This window comes from Lithobates pipiens, unplaced genomic scaffold (assembly GCF_037356315.1).
Source record: "Lithobates pipiens isolate NorthernLeopardFrog02 unplaced genomic scaffold, aLitPip1_a1.2 Scaffold_22, whole genome shotgun sequence".
Taxonomy (NCBI): domain Eukaryota; kingdom Metazoa; phylum Chordata; class Amphibia; order Anura; family Ranidae; genus Lithobates; species Lithobates pipiens.
Window position 1 is genome coordinate 98,138,842 of NW_027507784.1, and position 18,377 is coordinate 98,157,218.

Below are 18,377 nucleotides of genomic sequence, written 5' to 3' on the forward strand. Positions count from 1 at the left end.
TGTAAATTCTTTTTAGTTTTTATTTATTTTACAAACGTGTCATACTTACCTGTTCTGTGCAATCGTTTTGTTTTAGGGGGTTTTGCCAGCCTCCTGTATCACATCCAAAGGGGCTGTGAGCAACCCCAAAAGTTCTTAACCTTTCATCCTATTACTCATCAGAGGAATCTTACAGCCTACATTCTTCTACTGTAGCTTGATCTTTCAGACACTTTTCATGACAATCAAATGAAAAAGAAAATACTTGAAGGGCACTTGCAGCATACAACTCTCTTTATTGTATTTAAAAAATCTGCCTAAGTTAAAATCATTTAAAAGCTCTCTGGCCTTGCAGCCATTTAATGAGTTGCATACTTTCTCAAAGGCAATAACCCCATTGCAAGGTCTACCTGTTTTTAATTCATAAAGGTGTGTTTTCTAAACTAACTCTTTCTCAGCAGTGGGGTCTTCACATGACAACCCTGGGCAGACTCCTTCGCGACCATTTATACAGAGCACTACTTCCCAAGATGCTCCAAAAGTGGTATTTACCTTTACACAGTAAATGTGAGGATAGAGCCGAGGCTTTAATATAAATGTATTAAAAAATATGCTCTTTCTTTCAGGAAGTCATTGTTTGGACTGTTCCCTTATAATCCAAATATGATTGGACTAGAATCACTTGCTGACCCCTCAGACACCTGGGAAATTATTGACACTATTGGAAAAGGTACTTACGGAAAGGTTTACAAAGTCAGTAACAAAAAAGATGGCAGTCTGGCCGCTGTGAAGATCTTGGATCCGATAAGTGTAAGTTTATAGCATTCATCTTTACCTGGACATTATACTGTATTTATTGGTTACATTATTGTTATACAGATAACGTTAAGAGTAAGGCCCCTTTCACACTACCGATCCGTTCAGATCCGCCTGTCAGTTTTTCAGGCGGACCTGAACGGATGCTCTATAGAGCTCCATAGAGCTCTATGGAGCGCCGGATGTCAGCGGTGACATGTCCGCTGACATCTGACCCGCTCCGATCCGAAAAAGTGTGACGGAGGAAAAAGCTCTTTTTCCATCCGTCATCGGATCAGATCGGTTGACGATGGACACTGTGGTCCACCGTCACCTACTCTCCCATAGGGAAGAGCGGTGCTGTGACAGGTCCATCCCTGCGCAGTGTGCAGAGACGGACCTGTCATCTTCCTGCTCAGCGGAGATCGCTCCGGCGATCCCCGCTGAGCAAGCGGATATCCACGGGGCGGATCAGCACTGATCCGCCCCATGTGAAAGGACCCTAACAATAAACATAATGTGTAATATGATAACCACAAACAAGGAATCATATAGCTAGATATTCCATCTTGCTTAGTTCTGACTATGTAGAAGATGATTTCTATTTTTATATTGTCTTTACTTTTACTTCATTTTTTTTCAGATCATATGTGCACACACAGACATAATCCAAAGTCTTCTCCTAAACCAAAACACTTCTGGATTGGCCAGAAGGGTTCTTTCTGGTGGCTTCCAACTAGAAAGCCCAGCATGCTCTGCAAACTAATATATATATTTTTTTTTCCAAGAAGAAGTTTCTTAAATAAATAAACAATTCCTGAGCTGGCAAACCATGAAAATTATGTGACATGCCAGTACACAGTGATTGACAATTATACTTTTAAGCAAACAAGTACAGTGTGGTAAAGTGACACAACGGTAAACAGTGGTAAGGCATGCAATGCATTACAGTAGCCTTTGCAACACTATGTCATTAATAGAAAGACCAGGATTATTTAACCACTTCAATACAGGGCACTTTCACCCCCTTCCTTCCCAGCCCAATTTTCAGCTTTCAGCGCTCTAGCGCTTTCAGTGACAATTGCGCGGTCATGCTACACTGTACCCAAATGAAATTGTTATCATTTTGTTCGCACAAATAGAGCTTTATTTTGGTGGTATTTATTCACGACTCCGTTTTTTTTTTTTGCGATATAAGCGCAAAAAAAGCGGAAATTTGGGAAAAAAACAATATTTTCTTTTTTCTATTTGAAAAGAAATCCAATAAAATCAAATTTTGTCATAAATTTAAGCCAAAATGTATTCTGCTACATGTTTTTGGTAAAAAAAATTCCGTTAAGTGTATAATAATTGGTTTGTGTGATCACGGACATATGTACGCAAATGATCATGTACATATGTGTGCAGGTGATCACGTACATATGTGTGCAGATAATCATTGGGACATGTGATTTTAGTGGGACATATGTGGGGGACATGTTTTTATTATTAGGGACATGTGTTTTTATTATTTGGGGACATGTATGTTTTGGGACATGTGTGTTTTGGGGACATATGTGGGGACTGTGTTTGTACTGTGTGGTGTGTTGTGTGTTGACACTACACTGATGATCAGTGAGTAAAAAGCTGTGAAAAGCAGCCCATACTCACTGATCATCAGCCGGCTGCAGCGATCCGCTCTCCTCTCCTCTGCGATGACTTCCGTGTGAGGAGAGGAGAGCCGATTGCCTAGCAACCGGCTGTTTGTTTACATCACATGACGTGATGTCCTATCAGGAGCAGGCGGCTCCCACCCGGCCGTATATATACATTGGCCGGGTGGGAAGTGGTTAACAAACCCTCCCATACCTTCTCAAATTAGGCAGGGCAGCCACGATGTGCATAGATTAGATGCTCACGGTGCAAGTGTATCCCATACGATGAATCCATTCCTTAGAAGTTGGAGGGTAATTCTAGTACTGCAAGATAAGTTTACAGTCTTGGAAAGCGGTCTTTGATACAGGCTCTCTAATATGATCTTGTGGAGCCAAAGCATGTGGATTAGTTCTCCATGATCCCTACAACACTTACTACAAAGAGAGTCTAGTAATAAACTGATTTTATATAGCTTAGAAAGGGGGTAGTCAAACCACTAATGGTAAAAACCATCAGTTTATTAACATTAAAATTTTCCAAATAAAGTTTAACCACTTGAGATCCGCGCTATAGCCGAATGACGGCTATAGCGCGGACCTCCTTTGCCGGTATTATGTCTATCGACGTCGTCCCGTGCACGAGCGGCCTGCGCGCCCCCTGAGGGGCACGCGAGGCTATTATTCCTCCTCGCGCTGACAGCGCGAGGAGAAAAAAAAGAGCCGATCACCGGCGGCCGTGATCGGGACATCAGTCCCGATCACGGCCAGCCCTGCCAGTGCCCACCTGCCCCCTGCCAGTACCACCTTAATAAAACATAAGTGCCCCCCGTCAGTGCCACCCAGCAGTGCCCACAGTGTCACCCAGCAGTGCCCACAGTGCCACCCAGCAGTGCCACCCACAGTGCCACCCACAGTGCCCACAATCTGCCTCAACAACGGTGCTGCACCCCAGTGCCACATATCCGTGCCCATCAGTGTCATCTACCAGTGCCCATCAGTGCCCAGCAGTGCCCAGCAGTGCCACCTATCAGAGCCACCTATCAGTGCCACCTATCAGTGCCCATCAGTCCCATCTATCAGTGATACCTATCAGTGCCCCTTAGTGCCACCCATCCGTGCCCATCTTTGCCCATCAGTGCCGCCTTATCTGTGCCCATCAGTACTGCCTTATCTGTGCCTATCGGTGCCACCTTATCTGTGCCTATTAGTGCCGCCTTAACTATGCCTATCAGTGCCCACCAGTGCAGCCTATCAGTGCCGCCTCATCAGCACACTTCAATGAAGGAGAAAAATGACCTGTTTGCAAAATTTTATAACAAACTATTAAACATGTTTTTTTTTTTTTTTTTGCATCTTTTTTTGTTTGTTTAGCAAAAAATAAAACTCCCAGCTGTAATTAAATACCACCAAAACAAAGCTCTATTTGTGGGAAAAAAATTATAAAAATTTCATTTGGGTACAGTGTTGTATGCCCGCGCAATTGTCATTCAAAGTGCATCAGCGCTGAAAGCTGAAAATTGGTCTGGGACTGAGGGGGGTTTAAGTGACCAGTAAGCAAGTGGTTAAATAAAATTGACCAACATCCATTATACTTTTTCTTTATATAACCAATAATAAAGAAAAAATGTGATTATTTTATACACTGAAGGTGAAAAATACATTTTATTATTTCACCAAGGGAGCTCATATAATAGGTTTGGCTTAACCCCCACTCCCTTAATGTTGTCAAACCGGAGGTGCCATTCAGTTTACTGTTTGTGTACAGTGCCTCCCCAGAAATCGTATTTACTGCTTATGTAATAGACACCCTGTTTTAACACAGAAGCCTGGTAAAGGGTTGAACTTAAGTCCAATTTACAAAAATGACCGGCAAATGTAGTTTCATTTTTGGCAAAATTTGCTATGCAAATAATTTTACAGTTTTACTTTCAATGTAGACAGTGTGGGAATTAGCAATATATGTGGTTTTATGATGCATTCATTTTTGTTTTTTTTTACCAGATTTGGACTTTTTATTTTTAATAAATTAGAAGAGGGCAAACATAAAAAAGGAGATATATTTAAAAATGAATTTCCATATGTGCTTCTGAATTGAGATGTCAACAAATTAATTTCAAATGATATTCTAGATATGCATCATTAAACCCAGCTAACGCCAGAGTGACTTGAATTTATTAGAAAAATAATCTGTTTCATTTCACATCTTTTAATTAAATTGCTTTTTGAAGATACATTCCTTCTGCATTTTTAAACAAATTGCTGTAATATTTAGACTATTTGGGGTTTTATAATATGTAACATAATGCACAATCGCCACTAAAGAGAATAAAAATAGGCTATGTGTAAATAGCTACATGATGACATGTCCTGTTTCCATCTAAATGGCGATAAATAGACCAGAGCAAAGGATACCATGCCATATGTATGTGGAAAAGCTTGTCATAGAGCCAGGAATGCAAGAAATCTGTAAGAACATTCAAGAAAAAATTACAAGAAAGGCTAATTCTGTTGTAAGTGGTAAAATAAATGGGTTCAATTCCTTTTAAGGTGAATAAGGGGTATGCCGGGCAAAGCAAATGGCTCACTTTAACCCCCTCAGCCCCAAAAGCATTTGCCCCCTTAATGACCAGACCATCTTGTGCGATACAGCACTGCATCGCTTTAAGTGACAATTGCACGGTTGTGCGACGCTGTACCCAAACAAAATTGCACTATAAACAAAAAAGACTGATAATTTTGAAAAAGATTTAAATTTTTTTTACATTCTGCTATAATACATATCTCCCAAAAAATATATAAAAAAAACAAATCTATTCATCAGTTTAAGCTGATATATATTCTTCTGCATATTTTTGGTAAAAAAAAATGCAAAAGGTGTATATTGATTGGTTTGCGCAAAAGTTATCGCCTCTACAAACTATGGGATAGATTTAGGGACTTACAGTTTTTTTCAATTGTTTTTACTGGTAATGGCAGTGATCTGTGATTTTTAGTGGTACTGTGACATTGTGTCTGATAAATCTGACCCCAAATTATACTTTTTGGGGACCAGTGACATTATTACATTGATCCATACTATATGCACTGATCAATGTAAAAATGACACTGACAGGGAAGGGGTTAACACTAAGGGGCGATCAAGGGGTTAAGTGTGTTTTTTTGGGTGTGTTCTAACTGTAGGGGGGATGGGCTCACTGGGACATGACAGAAATCACTGTTCCCGATACTGGAAACAGAAGATCTCTGACATGTCATTAGGCAGAACGGGAAATCACCTTGTTTACATAGGCAGTTCCCCGTTCCACCTCTGTACACAGCAATTGCGGGTTGCCAGCGCATCTGCTATCCTCCTCACACAGACCGATGTACAGGTATGCCGGTTCACGCAGCAGAGCCGACCTGTGCAGTAAATGTACGTTAGCAGGTCGGCAAGTGGTTAATGCCCTAACCCTCACCTGCACATACTCAGGTTTTCTTTGTTCACCCCACTACTCCAGTCAGCTAGTTAAAGAAAGCCAGCCCAATGCGACAGCACTGCACCAGTCTTCAAGCACCAGTACTGGAGTGAATCATGTGCTCCTTGATACCCAGAAGAACTGACTATTTTGTTAGTTCCCAGGCAGCTGAAGATAATGACAAGAAAACAAGTAAAGGTGAATATATGCTGCTTGGGGATCAGGCCTTAAAGCAAAACTGTTGCTTAAAGGTGAGTTATATTATTCTGGGTTTCAATTAAATCATTATGCTTAAGGAAGCGATGGGGTTTATTTACTAAAGGCAAATCCACTTTGCACTACAAGTGCAAACTGCACTTGAAATTGCACTGAAAGTGCAATTGGAAGTGCAGTCGCTGTAGATCCGAGGGGGACATGCAAGGAAAATAAAGAAACAACATTTTAGCTCGCACATGATTGGATAATAAAATCAGCAGAGCTTCCCCTCATTTCAGATCTACCCCTCAGATTTACAGCAGCTGCACTTCCAAGTGCACGTTCAGTGCAATTTCAAGTGCACTTTGCACTTGTAGTGCAAAGTGGATTTGCCTTTCGTAAATAACCCCCATTGTATTTAATGGCTGCTGTGCTGTGGATAGTAAAGCTAACTAATGTAGTTGCAGCACTCACCTCCATAGGGATGGCTGGATTTTCTCAATGGGGTCTCCTTTCCTCCCAGTGGTGACCTGCCCTGTAGCTGTATTCAGTACTACATCAATCCACAGATAGCGACAGGCAGTACTTTCAATCTTCTTACTGCAATTTATTTGGCTTGATTGTCTAGGGAAGAGAGGGTTAGGGGTACATCACATGCAAAAACAAGCAAATTCTCTTTAGACCCAGATGGGTAGCTATCTTCCAGTTTCTTATGCCTCTGACACAAGCCATCTTAGATTCTTCAATTGGAACTCAAACCCTCCTATTCTTTGCAGCCAAGAAAGCTGCCACTTAGCTTCTGTTTGATCTGCAGTTGACACAGTGCTGCATATGTGATGACACCAGCCATTTGATAACAGTTTGGATGAAAGCACAAGCAACTGTAATCATTACCAGCATGCCTTAAATGTAAATGATTTGGGAAAAAGTTAAAACAATGGGTTTAATTCTACAGTATGTTCTTTTGACCTCTGCCACAGGTCAGCTTTAGATTCTTTAGTCCTTTGCCACAGGCCAGCTTGGATTTTTTTAGGTCCAGATGGTCAACTAAGAGAACAAAACCCTTTTCCCTTTGGCTTCCTCCACCAAGCAGCAACCTGAGAGACAAGAACCTCTATGCATCTGTATCCTCCCCAAACAAAAGCCTGGGACGGAAGGACTAGACCCCTCTATACAGACACTCTTATCAGGCAAAGTCTGGGAGGAAAAGACCTTTATAGAAGGTCACTCCAAATATGTATCACTTGTTCAGGCTCCATCACTGGAATAAAGCCCCAAGTGATTGGCCAAGGCAGAGTACATATTCTAAACCAATACATTGTACTTTCTCTCTCTTATTATGGGAGAACACTCAACAACAGCAGGCAGAAGCAACCAATGCCCTGCGCTGGATCCTGGTAGGGATAATAGGTCAGCATAAAGTTTATTAATTTATGTTACAGCAGTATGCTTAAAGTGGTTGTAAACCCTTACAACACACTTTGACCTACAGGTAAGCCTAGATTAAGGCTTACCTGTAGGTCCAAGAAATATCTCCTAAACCTACACGGTTTAGGAGATATTTGCCGAAAGACAGGCCCCTCTGTCTACAGCGCATGCGCCGTAGACAGTGGCGTGCAGGCACACTAAGCGTGGCACCGTCAACGGCGAATATCCCACGCGTGGCGGCTCCCGTGCGCATGCGCGGGAGTGACATCATCGCGGCTTCGCCGAATGACAGCAGCGGAGCAGCGAGACCCACCGAGAAGATGGCTGCGCCAGACTACAGGGGACTGCGGTGACATCGCTGGCTCCTGTGTCAGGTAAGTGACACATAATGGATTACTATGCAATGCATAGTAGTCCATTATGCTTTACCTTTGCAGGGAATGAAAGAGGAAGTAAACTCATTAAGTGGGTGGAGTCAGGATGAAGGACATCCTCTTTATGGTCCCAGAATCCATCTAGCAGTGATCTTACCTAACTCAACTCCCATCTCTACAAGATAACTATAATAACTAGCTGGGCATACATATTTATGTCTGCGGTAGAAACTCCTGGCAGCCAGGAAAATAAAAACCCAGCCAACTGCATCTCTGTTGGGATCTAATAATTTCAGACACAACTGCCACTTGATCAAGTTGGTATCAACAAGAATATGTGAAAATCATCTACATGTTAATATTACTGTAAAATTGATGGTTCTTCTGAAAGCTTGAATAATCTTGTATATTTTCTCTTTAGGATGTTGATGAGGAGATTGAGGCAGAGTATAACATACTGCAGTCACTTCCAAATCATCCAAATGTGGTCATGTTTTATGGAATGTATTATAAAGCTGATCAGTATGTTGGAGGACAGCTTTGGCTTGTTCTAGAGGTATGTGAAAACTCAATATGCAGTACCTTATTTTAACAGCTAAATACACATTCGAAACATGTATTAATTATACTTTTCAAGACCTTCGGTTCAGGAGACTCTGTGTCACTTACCTAGTCTCTGTTTGCTTTTTGGATTACAAGTGAACATCACCACCTTGGTGCTGTACACCACAAACCTTTTACCGCCTAACATAGCCTTTCCACTATTTCAAATTTTTGTCTGTGGTAGCACTGGATATTATATTTGAGTGTATTGTGTCCTAGTGGATTAGATACTTAACCAAAATCTAGAGGTTTTAGGGGTATGTTTTAATATGTGGCAGTTGGGTGCGGGAGCATTAAATATAAATAACACACTGGCATTGGTGGAAATATGAGGACAATAAACAACTATCATGACAATGGGGTTTATTTACTAAAGGCAAATATATACTGTGCACTGCAAGTGTACTTGCTCAATAAATTAGTAAATGAGGTAAAGCTTAACTTTGCAAAGAATATTCAATCACATGCAAGGAAAATAGAAAACAGGATTTTTGCTTGCACATGATTGAATGATAGAAATCCACAGAGCTTCCCCACAGATCTAGCGCAACTGCACTTTCAGTGCACAGTATGTTTGCCTTTAGTAAATGAACCTCCCCATGTAGGCAACAAATGAGCAATAATGGCATTATGTGGGCAACATACAGACAAACATGACAGTACATTGGCAATAAATAAACAGTGGTGGCAACACAGGGGCAGCAAACAGGCAAATGTCATGTGGCTATATGTGGGCAACATACAGGCAATGGTGGCAATATATGTGCAACAAATGAGCAATTGTGACAATACATGGGCAACAAACTGGCTGTCACGAAGATCCTGCCAGCAGCGATCAGCCCGGACCTTCCGCCGCGCGTCCGCGGGTGCGCGTCCGTGCGCGCGCGGGTGCGCGCGCGCGGTGGTGCGCGCGTGTGTGCGCTCGTTGGCGCCAGGCGGGCTATTTAGTCCAGTTGGTCACATCCAGTTCTTGCTGTCTGATCTACAGCGTGCTAGTACCCTGATCCTGAGAACCTGCTTCCTGTGACCTGTTGACCCGGCTTGTTTACCTACTGCTCCTGCTATCCGCCTGCATCTGACCTCGGCCTGCCTGACTTCCCTCCTGTTTATTCCTTCGGTACCTTGCTGCCTGCCCGCTTACTGACCCGGCTCGTCCGACCATCCACCTGCCTGATCCTCGGTACTTCTGCTGTCCGCCTGACCTCCGACCCGGCTTGCCTGACGACTCTGCTTCCAGCCTTCTGTTCCGGTGCCATCCGCTGCCATCTCCTGTACTGGTTCCAGCATCTGCCTGAAGTCCTACCTCTGCCAGAACTCCTGCACTTGTGTCCTGCTTCAACCTCTCTGCCTGCTGTTCTGCTTCAGCTTCCTGCACCTGCCTGCTTTCCAGTTCCCCTCCGATCCAGCACTCCTTACCCAGCTGTTGATCCTGCCAGACACTCGTGCTCCTCTTGACTCCTGAGTCACCTGTATACACTACCAGGGCTCTCGAGTCGGAGCTGCAAGAGAGGTCTCCTTCTGCAAGTCGGGAGGGTTACACGCGTTTGGAGGAAAGGGTCCAAGCTCTCACTTCGCCCACAATCGCTCAGGGGTCTCTTCCGTCTACTGCCGGCTCAAGCACCCCTTCTCCGACGGTGGTAATGCTGCCTCCCGAACCAAGGGTTCCCATGCCTGAAAAGTTTTCCGGGGAACGAAGTAAATTCAGAGCGTTCCGGAACTCTTGTGAACTGTACTTTGCCCTTCAGCCTCGCACCTTCTCACTTGAAGCCACCAAGGTGGGATTCGTGGTGTCCTTACTCCTGGGAGATCCTCAAGCTTGGGCTCATCGTTTACTGGAACAGAAAGCAGAGGCCCTAACCAACCTGACCACCTTCTTCGATACGATGGCCCAGCTCTACGAGGACCCTCAACTCTCCGCCACGGCCGAAGCCGCCCTGCATACCCTTCAGCAAGGGCGTAGGGCCGTAGAGGACTATGTCGCTGAGTTCCGCCGTTGGAGTACTGATACGGACTGGAACGATGCGGCCCTTCGCTACCAGTTTCGGATGGGGCTCTCAGACCCACTGAAAGATGAACTGGCCCGTGTGGGAATCCCACAAACTCTGGATGCCTTGATTAATCTGGCCATCCAAATTGACCGACGGCTGAGGGAGCGAAGAGCTGAAAGAGGTCCTGGGCTCACTCGCCCCACCTGGATGCTGCCTCGGGTACCTAACTACTCTCATCTGGCTCCCATTCCTGGTCCTGTTCCAGCACCTGATACCTCTGAGCCTATGCAGCTCGGAGTCCTTCGCCCTGCTCTTACGGTGGAGGAGCGCCAACGTCGTCGGGTCAACAATTTGTGCCTCTACTGCGGGGAACCTGGGCACTACGTCAGGAACTGTCCGGCCAAGCTTCGTAAGTGCATGTCTGTCTCGTCTGGCTCTACTACTGCTTGGCTTAAGACCTCTTCTCACCTCGCCCTTTCTGTCTCGTTGCAGCTCCCAGGAAAGACTTTGCAGGTCCCCGCTATCATTGACTCGGGGGCTTGTAGTTGTTTCATGGACTCTTCTTTTGCCAGTAAACACCAAATCCCTCTGCTGTACAAGGCTCAAGGACTCTCCATCTACCTGGCCGATGGCTCCACGATAAGATCTGGACCAGTTACGCAAGAGACTACCCCCATTTCAGTTTCTGTCTCTAACCTGCATCAGGAACTGCTCCGCTTGGACATCATTCCATCTCCTTTGTTTCCAATCATCCTTGGCATGCCATGGTTGCAGGCCCATAACCCTGCTATTAACTGGGTCACTGGGGAGATCACGTTCTTCTCTCCTTACTGCCAGCAGTACTGTCTCCTGAAAAATTCTGGCGAATCTTCTGCCCTACTATGTCTGGATTCCGATTCCGAGCTTCGCCAATCCGTTCCCGAAGTATACCACGACTACCTAGATGTCTTCAGTAAGAAGGGGGCAGAATCTCTGCCGCCCCATCGGGCTTATGACTGTCCCATTGAACTTCTTCCCGGGGCTGAAATTCCCTTTGGCAGGATCTTCCCACTGACCGAACTGGAACAGGAAACCCTAAAGACATACATAGACGAAAACCTGAAGAAAGGCTTCATTCAACCCTCCACTTCTCCAGCGGGTGCAGGCATCTTCTTTGTGGAAAAAAAAGACCATACCCTCCGACCCTGTGTCGATTACAGAGAGTTAAATAAGATAACTATAAAGAATCGATACCCGCTTCCTCTGGTACCGGAATTGTTTCAGAGACTGGGAACCGCCTCTATCTTCACTAAGCTGGATCTCAGAGGGGCCTACAATCTGGTTCGTATCAGAAGTGGGGATGAGTGGAAGACAGCCTTTCGAACCCGCTTTGGGCATTTCGAATATCGGGTGATGCCCTTCGGACTGTGCAACGCTCCCGCTACCTTTCAGTATTTTATTAATGATGTCTTCCGGGACTATTTAGACTTGTTTGTCATTGTTTACCTTGACGATATCCTCATTTTTTCCCCTTCTCTAGACTCCCATCGCAAACACGTCAAATGTGTCCTGAACCGGCTCCGGCAACACGGGCTGTACGCCAAGGCTGAAAAGTGTGCGTTTGAACAAGAGAGTATCTCATTTCTGGGCCTAGTTATTTCCATTGAAGGAATAAGGATGGATCCACAAAAGATTTCTGCAATCCTTGATTGGCCAGCTCCCACTGACAAGAAAGGGGTCCAACGTTTTGTTGGCTTTGCCAATTTCTATAGGAAATTTATCAAGGGGTTCTCCGCTATCATTTGCCCAATCACGCAGCTAACCAAGCAAGGGGTGCGTTTTCACTGGTCCCCGGAAGCTCAAGTCGCCTTCGAGTCCCTCAAGAGACTGTTTACCTCCGCGGATGTCTTAAAACACCCCGATTCTTCCCTACCATTTGTCCTGGAAGTAGACGCCTCTGAAATCGCTGTTGGAGCTGTCCTCTCCCAACGACAAGGTACCCAAGCTTCACTTTTTCCTATTGCCTTCTTTTCCCGAAAGCTGTCCCCCGCGGAGAGAAATTACGACGTAGGCGATCGGGAATTACTGGCCATTAAATCTGCCCTGGAAGAATGGCGATACCTGTTAGAAGGAGCTGCTCATCCTATCCTGATCTACACAGATCACAAGAACTTGGAGTACCTGAAATCTGCAAAGAGGCTGAGACCGCGACAAGCTAGGTGGGCCCTGTTCTTTTCCAGGTTCTCTTTTCATGTTACTTACCGGCCCGGCTCCAAGAACACGAAACCCGATGCCCTCTCTAGGATGTTCCACAAATCCGAAAGAACTCCACCCCCTGACACTATCCTGGCCCCAGGGAACTTTCTCCTGTTACAGGAAGATCTGCTCTCGCGTTTGAAACAAGCTTCCATGGGACCAACACCCACCGTTGGAACTGAGTTACAGGTCAGGGATGGACTGTTTTGGTACGGCAGCAAGATCTTTGTACCCGAATGCTTGCGAGTGAGCATTCTCGAACTTTGCCATGACCATGCTCTAGCAGGGCACTTTGGTGCCTATAAGACCGCTGATCTTGTTCAACGTACCTTCTGGTGGCCCCAAGTACTTAAGGACTGTAGGAGTTACATGGAGTCCTGCACCACCTGTGCCCGGAGCAAGACCTGTAGGTCCAGAGCTTGGGGGTTACTGAAACCTCTGCCCATCCCAGATAGGCCGTGGAAGATGTTGTCTATGGACTTCATCGTCGACCTGCCCCCTGCAGCTGGGCATACTGCCATCTTTGTGGTGGTAGATCGGCTGTCTAAAATGGCCCACTTCATCCCGATGAAGGGTACCCCCTCTGCATCCGAGACGGCCCAGACGTTTATCAGGGAAATAATTAGACTCCATGGAATCCCGACTAATATAGTGTCTGACCGCGGAGTGCAATTTACCTCACGGTTTTGGAAAGCGCTGTGTAGAGTCCTGGGAATTACGCTGTCATTTTCCACCGCTTACCACCCTCAGACGAATGGCCAGACCGAGAGGACCAATCAGACTCTCGAGCAATACCTCCGTTGTTTTTCATCCTATTCCCAAGATGACTGGATCACACTGCTCCCGTTGGCCGAATTTGCCTATAATCATTCCGTGCATTCCGCTACCAAGCAAAGTCCGTTTTTTGCTAACTATGGGTTTCATCCAGCTTTCCTTCCTAATTCCATTCCCGAATGTTCTGTTCCAGCAGTCTTGGAGACTATAAATTTTTTCTCTTCAAACAACCAACTACTACAGAAGACCATGGCAAGGTCCCAGGAACAGAATAAGGAAGTGTTCGACAGGAAGAAGCGGGGTGAATTGCTGCTCGAACCAGGTGACCGCGTATGGTTATCCTCCGCAAATCTTCGGTTGTCGTGTCCTTCCAGGAAATTGGGCCCCAAATTCCTGGGCCCTTTCACTGTAAGGAGGAGGATCAACGAGGTAGCCTATGAGCTGGAGCTCCCGGATTCACTCAAGATCCACCCTGTCTTTCACGTCTCCCTGTTGAAACCCTTTGTCCCCAATCCTTTTCCCGACCGGAATGTGAACCCCCCAGACCCTGTAATGGTGAACGGGGAGGAAGAATTTGAAATTGAAGCTATCCTGGATTGTAGGAAAAGGAATAACCAAGCTCAATTTTTAATTAAATGGAGAGGTTACGGCCCGGAGGAGAATTCTTGGGAGCCTGTGGAAAATATCCATGCAAAGACCCTAATCCAAGCTTTCAGAAGATTGCACCCGGAAAGATGGGCCCGGTTGGGCATCCGGAGGCTGCCCCTTGAGGGGGGGCAATGTCACGAAGATCCTGCCAGCAGCGATCAGCCCGGACCTTCCGCCGCGCGTCCGCGGGTGCGCGCGTCCGCGTCCGTGCGTGTGTGCGCTCGTTGGCGCCAGGCGGGCTATTTAGTCCAGTTGGTCACATCCAGTTCTTGCTGTCTGATCTACAGCGTGCTAGTACCCTGATCCTGAGAACCTGCTTCCTGTGACCTGTTGACCCGGCTTGTTTACCTACTGCTCCTGCTATCCGCCTGCATCTGACCTCGGCCTGCCTGACTTCCCTCCTGTTTATTCCTTCGGTACCTTGCTGCCTGCCCGCTTACTGACCCGGCTCGTCCGACCATCCACCTGCCTGATCCTCGGTACTTCTGCTGTCCGCCTGACCTCCGACCCGGCTTGCCTGACGACTCTGCTTCCAGCCTTCTGTTCCGGTGCCATCCGCTGCCATCTCCTGTACTGGTTCCAGCATCTGCCTGAAGTCCTACCTCTGCCAGAACTCCTGCACTTGTGTCCTGCTTCAACCTCTCTGCCTGCTGTTCTGCTTCAGCTTCCTGCACCTGCCTGCTTTCCAGTTCCCCTCCGATCCAGCACTCCTTACCCAGCTGTTGATCCTGCCAGACACTCGTGCTCCTCTTGACTCCTGAGTCACCTGTATACACTACCAGGGCTCTCGAGTCGGAGCTGCAAGAGAGGTCTCCTTCTGCAAGTCGGGCTCTACCACCAGGTACGTGACACTGGCAATGGCATCAATAGATAGGCATTAAAATTCAGGAAAAATATGTGGACCCAAGTTTGTCTCGCTTCACCCCTTCTAATCTAGGCACTGCCAGCAGAGATAGTAGTCTTTCTTACTTCTTCAATGAGAGGATGTGTGCAGCCAGAGCACATGCCTTCTTATTACTCTCTCCTCGAAGCATCAGCTCTCTGCTCTACCCACTGCACGACTGGCTTATTCTATCCTTGGTACTTCTGACTCTAGTCTACTACCGGTAACTCTGAGTCAAATGGTTTCTTCTAGTTTATAGAGAAATCTACAGAGAGGTGTACTTACAGTGTGGAATTGTGGACAAAGCAAAGACAAATGGGGCATAAATGGACCCATAGCAACCAGACAAATTGCTTTATTTATACGCTTATACCTGGCTGCCTTAGGTGGAGTTTTTGACAGTTCCATTACAAAAATGTTCCTTGATAGAAGTGTAGCTAGCTCTCAGTAAACGCAAAAAACAAATACCCATAAATGACTAGGCAGCCTGTGGCCATGAGGTTTGTAGGGTTTTTTCTTTCCTAGATTGCCCTGTGCTTTATGCTCATCTGTTCAGTTCCTTCTCTTTGTTACACCTCACATCTATTGCTTCTTTTTCACATTACTAGTTGATTAATACTTGGCTTTAAATGGATTGGTTTATTGATCCACTTTTACATTTTTGTTTTGCTCTTTTTTTCCTATTCACATTTTCATTGTTTATTTAGTGGATATTGAATTGTGTCTGCAATGATTAATCACTCTTTAATCATGTTGTCAACGCTATGTTTATTTAATTTTTTTAGTTATCTGTATTCTAGGTTATTTGATTGGATGTGTCTCTTCATTTAAAGATCTCTCCTTTTTTACTTTGGCCTGTGACCCTACCATAAATAGTCACATGACTATGGGTGGGGGGCTGTCCATCCCTGTTAGTTGAAGCCACTGGAAAGATTGGCATGGCCACCTCTTAGTTAGGGATCATGATGTCCAATTTCCACAGGATAAGGTTGCAGTGATGGTAGGAGGTGTTTTTGTTCAAATGAGCAAACACCTTAGGGAATTTGAGCCATCAGGGCTGTCTTATATAGACAATTTTTTAAATATTTGAAAACACTATATTGAAGAGTACTCAAGCCAACTGAGTCTGTAATGTGGAGACTTCTGCATTACTTGGAACAGAGGTTTAAGATAGGATAAGCCTGTAAAATGCTATAGCACTTCCTGTTGGTAGTATGAACAGTAACAGGAACCTTGACATCCCTTCAGTACCCAATGTGATCTGCTCTGACCCTCTCCTTGTAAACGTGTCACATATGTGGCGATTAGAGAGGTTTCCATAAGGGCTATGAACAGTGACAAGAACCTTGACTCCCCTTCAGTACCCAATGTGATTTGATCTGTCCTTCTAAATGTGACACATATGTAGTGATTAGAGAGGTTTCCATAAGTGTTCACTAATGCCACGTACACACGATCAGACTATCCGGCGGACCAAGTGTTGTGTGTTACCAGTGTTACCCTAATTGGGACTTTGGAGACAGACTAAAGAAGTAGTACAGAGGTGTAACAAGAGGTATAATAAAAATTACCAAAATTTTGTTGGTGTACAATCTTAAAACATGACCATAAAGGTCAATGGTAAATCACATCATAAAAACACATAGCATGATGAGCTGGCCAATATAGGGTAAGAGGCCAGATTCTTGGAGGTGTTCACAAAGCAACCCGTTTTAAGTGAAAGTGAAATTACCGCACGTGGAAAGGAACAGATTTTTATGTTCTGTGGTGTGCTGTGGCAGAGCTGTGTAAATTTCAGAACTGGATGAACAAAAAATTATAGTAGAACTATTGGCAAAACTTTTTTTTTCATTTTTGATACGGAGGGGTGCTACACTGGTCTGGCCGAAGGGCTGGGTTTTCCCGGCTTTCTGGCTAGGATTGGTGTGGTCGCTGTTCCTGTCAGTGTCCGGTGGAGGAGCTGTCGCCCTGACTGAGTGGATCAGGGCGTTGCCATGCAAATCCACTGGAATGATGGGGGCATGGAAAGGCTAGTACTGGTGGAGGCTACGTTTATCTATCTCCCCGAGAAAACCTAGAAGGGCTCTTTATCTGGCAGGGATGGAACGCTGCACTGGTCCGGCTGAGGGTTGGGCTTGAAAAGAAGCCCATGGTGTATGTGCCCCAGGAGTGGCAGTCCAAGAGTGTCGTAAAAATAAACTGTGAGTGAGGTTCACTTTGATTTATGGCACCACGTTCACTGCACCATTCACACTTTTTTTCTCACCTGTCCCCTGGGCTGGGCCTTTTGGCTGGGACTGTAGGAATTTTTGATTCCTGGCCGGAGGGCTGGCCATTATCCAGCACAATGGTCACTTTTTACTCTCCCCACTTTCTTTTATTGAAGCCCTATTGTTTGTCACTTTTTGTATTTTTATGTCTTTACACGGTTTTTGCACGTGTGACTGGTAGGTTGTAGGTCCTCGGGCCTTCCCTGAAATTTTTGGGATGGGGGGGAAATGGCCTTCTGGCTTTGTTCACCCTCTCTCATGGGGTCTCCCTTTGGGGGAGCCCCACCTAGTACTTGGGTGGGTCTGTTACGGCAGACCCTCCAGAGAATTGGGTCCATTTGGTTTTGGCCAGATGGACCAAGTGTAAGTGCAACACCCCAGGGGATCAGGGCAAGGTCCTCTGATTTTACAAGACTTGTATACACCCGTTGCACGTTTTTGTGTTTCACCCTTTATGTGTGTGCACATTTTTTGGCACCGGGTGAAGTGTTTGAGCTACAAAAAATAAAAACACCTTAGAGTAACCCACAATAACAACAATAACAAGTGACAAGCATACAATTTGTGATAACCTATAATAACTAGTGACTTGAGTATATCTTGGAGTAACTCACAGTAACCTCTGACTAAATATTGAGATAACCCACAATAACCAGTCAACGGGGTACATGCTGGAGTAACCCACAGAAAGTAGCAAGTCACCAAGGTACACCTAGAGGTAATACAACCTGAGGTAAACCACAATAATGACTGATGAGGGTACACCTTGGGGTAACCCATAATGACCAAAGACTGGGATGGAAGCTGTGGTAACCCACAATAATCATTGACCAGCATACACACTGGGTTATTCCACAATATCAAGTAACAGGGGTACACCTGGGGGTAACTCACAATAATTGGTGATTGGGGTAAACCCTGGGGTACACCAAGGGGTAACACATAATACCCAGTGATTGGGATATATGCTGTACCAACCTGCAATGACCAATTACTGGGATACACCCTGGAGTAACTCTTGGTAACCACTGACTAGGGTATACCTTGAGGTAACCCACTAAATCCAGAGACAGGTGTACATCCTGGAGTAACCCACAATAAGTGACCAGGGTACAC

At 45.4% G+C, this 18,377-nt stretch overlaps 1 protein-coding gene across 1 annotated transcript in view; it reads left to right on the plus strand.

The window, feature by feature from the left end:
• The window catches only part of MYO3B (myosin IIIB), a 583,926-nt gene that overhangs the window by 12,269 nt on the left and 553,280 nt on the right, over nt 1-18,377 (plus strand). Inside the window, exons 2-3 of the mRNA XM_077447966.1 lie at nt 606-789; nt 8,282-8,416. Coding sequence (XP_077304092.1) covers nt 606-789; nt 8,282-8,416 — 319 coding nt within the window. The remainder of the gene's footprint in view (nt 1-605; nt 790-8,281; nt 8,417-18,377) is intronic.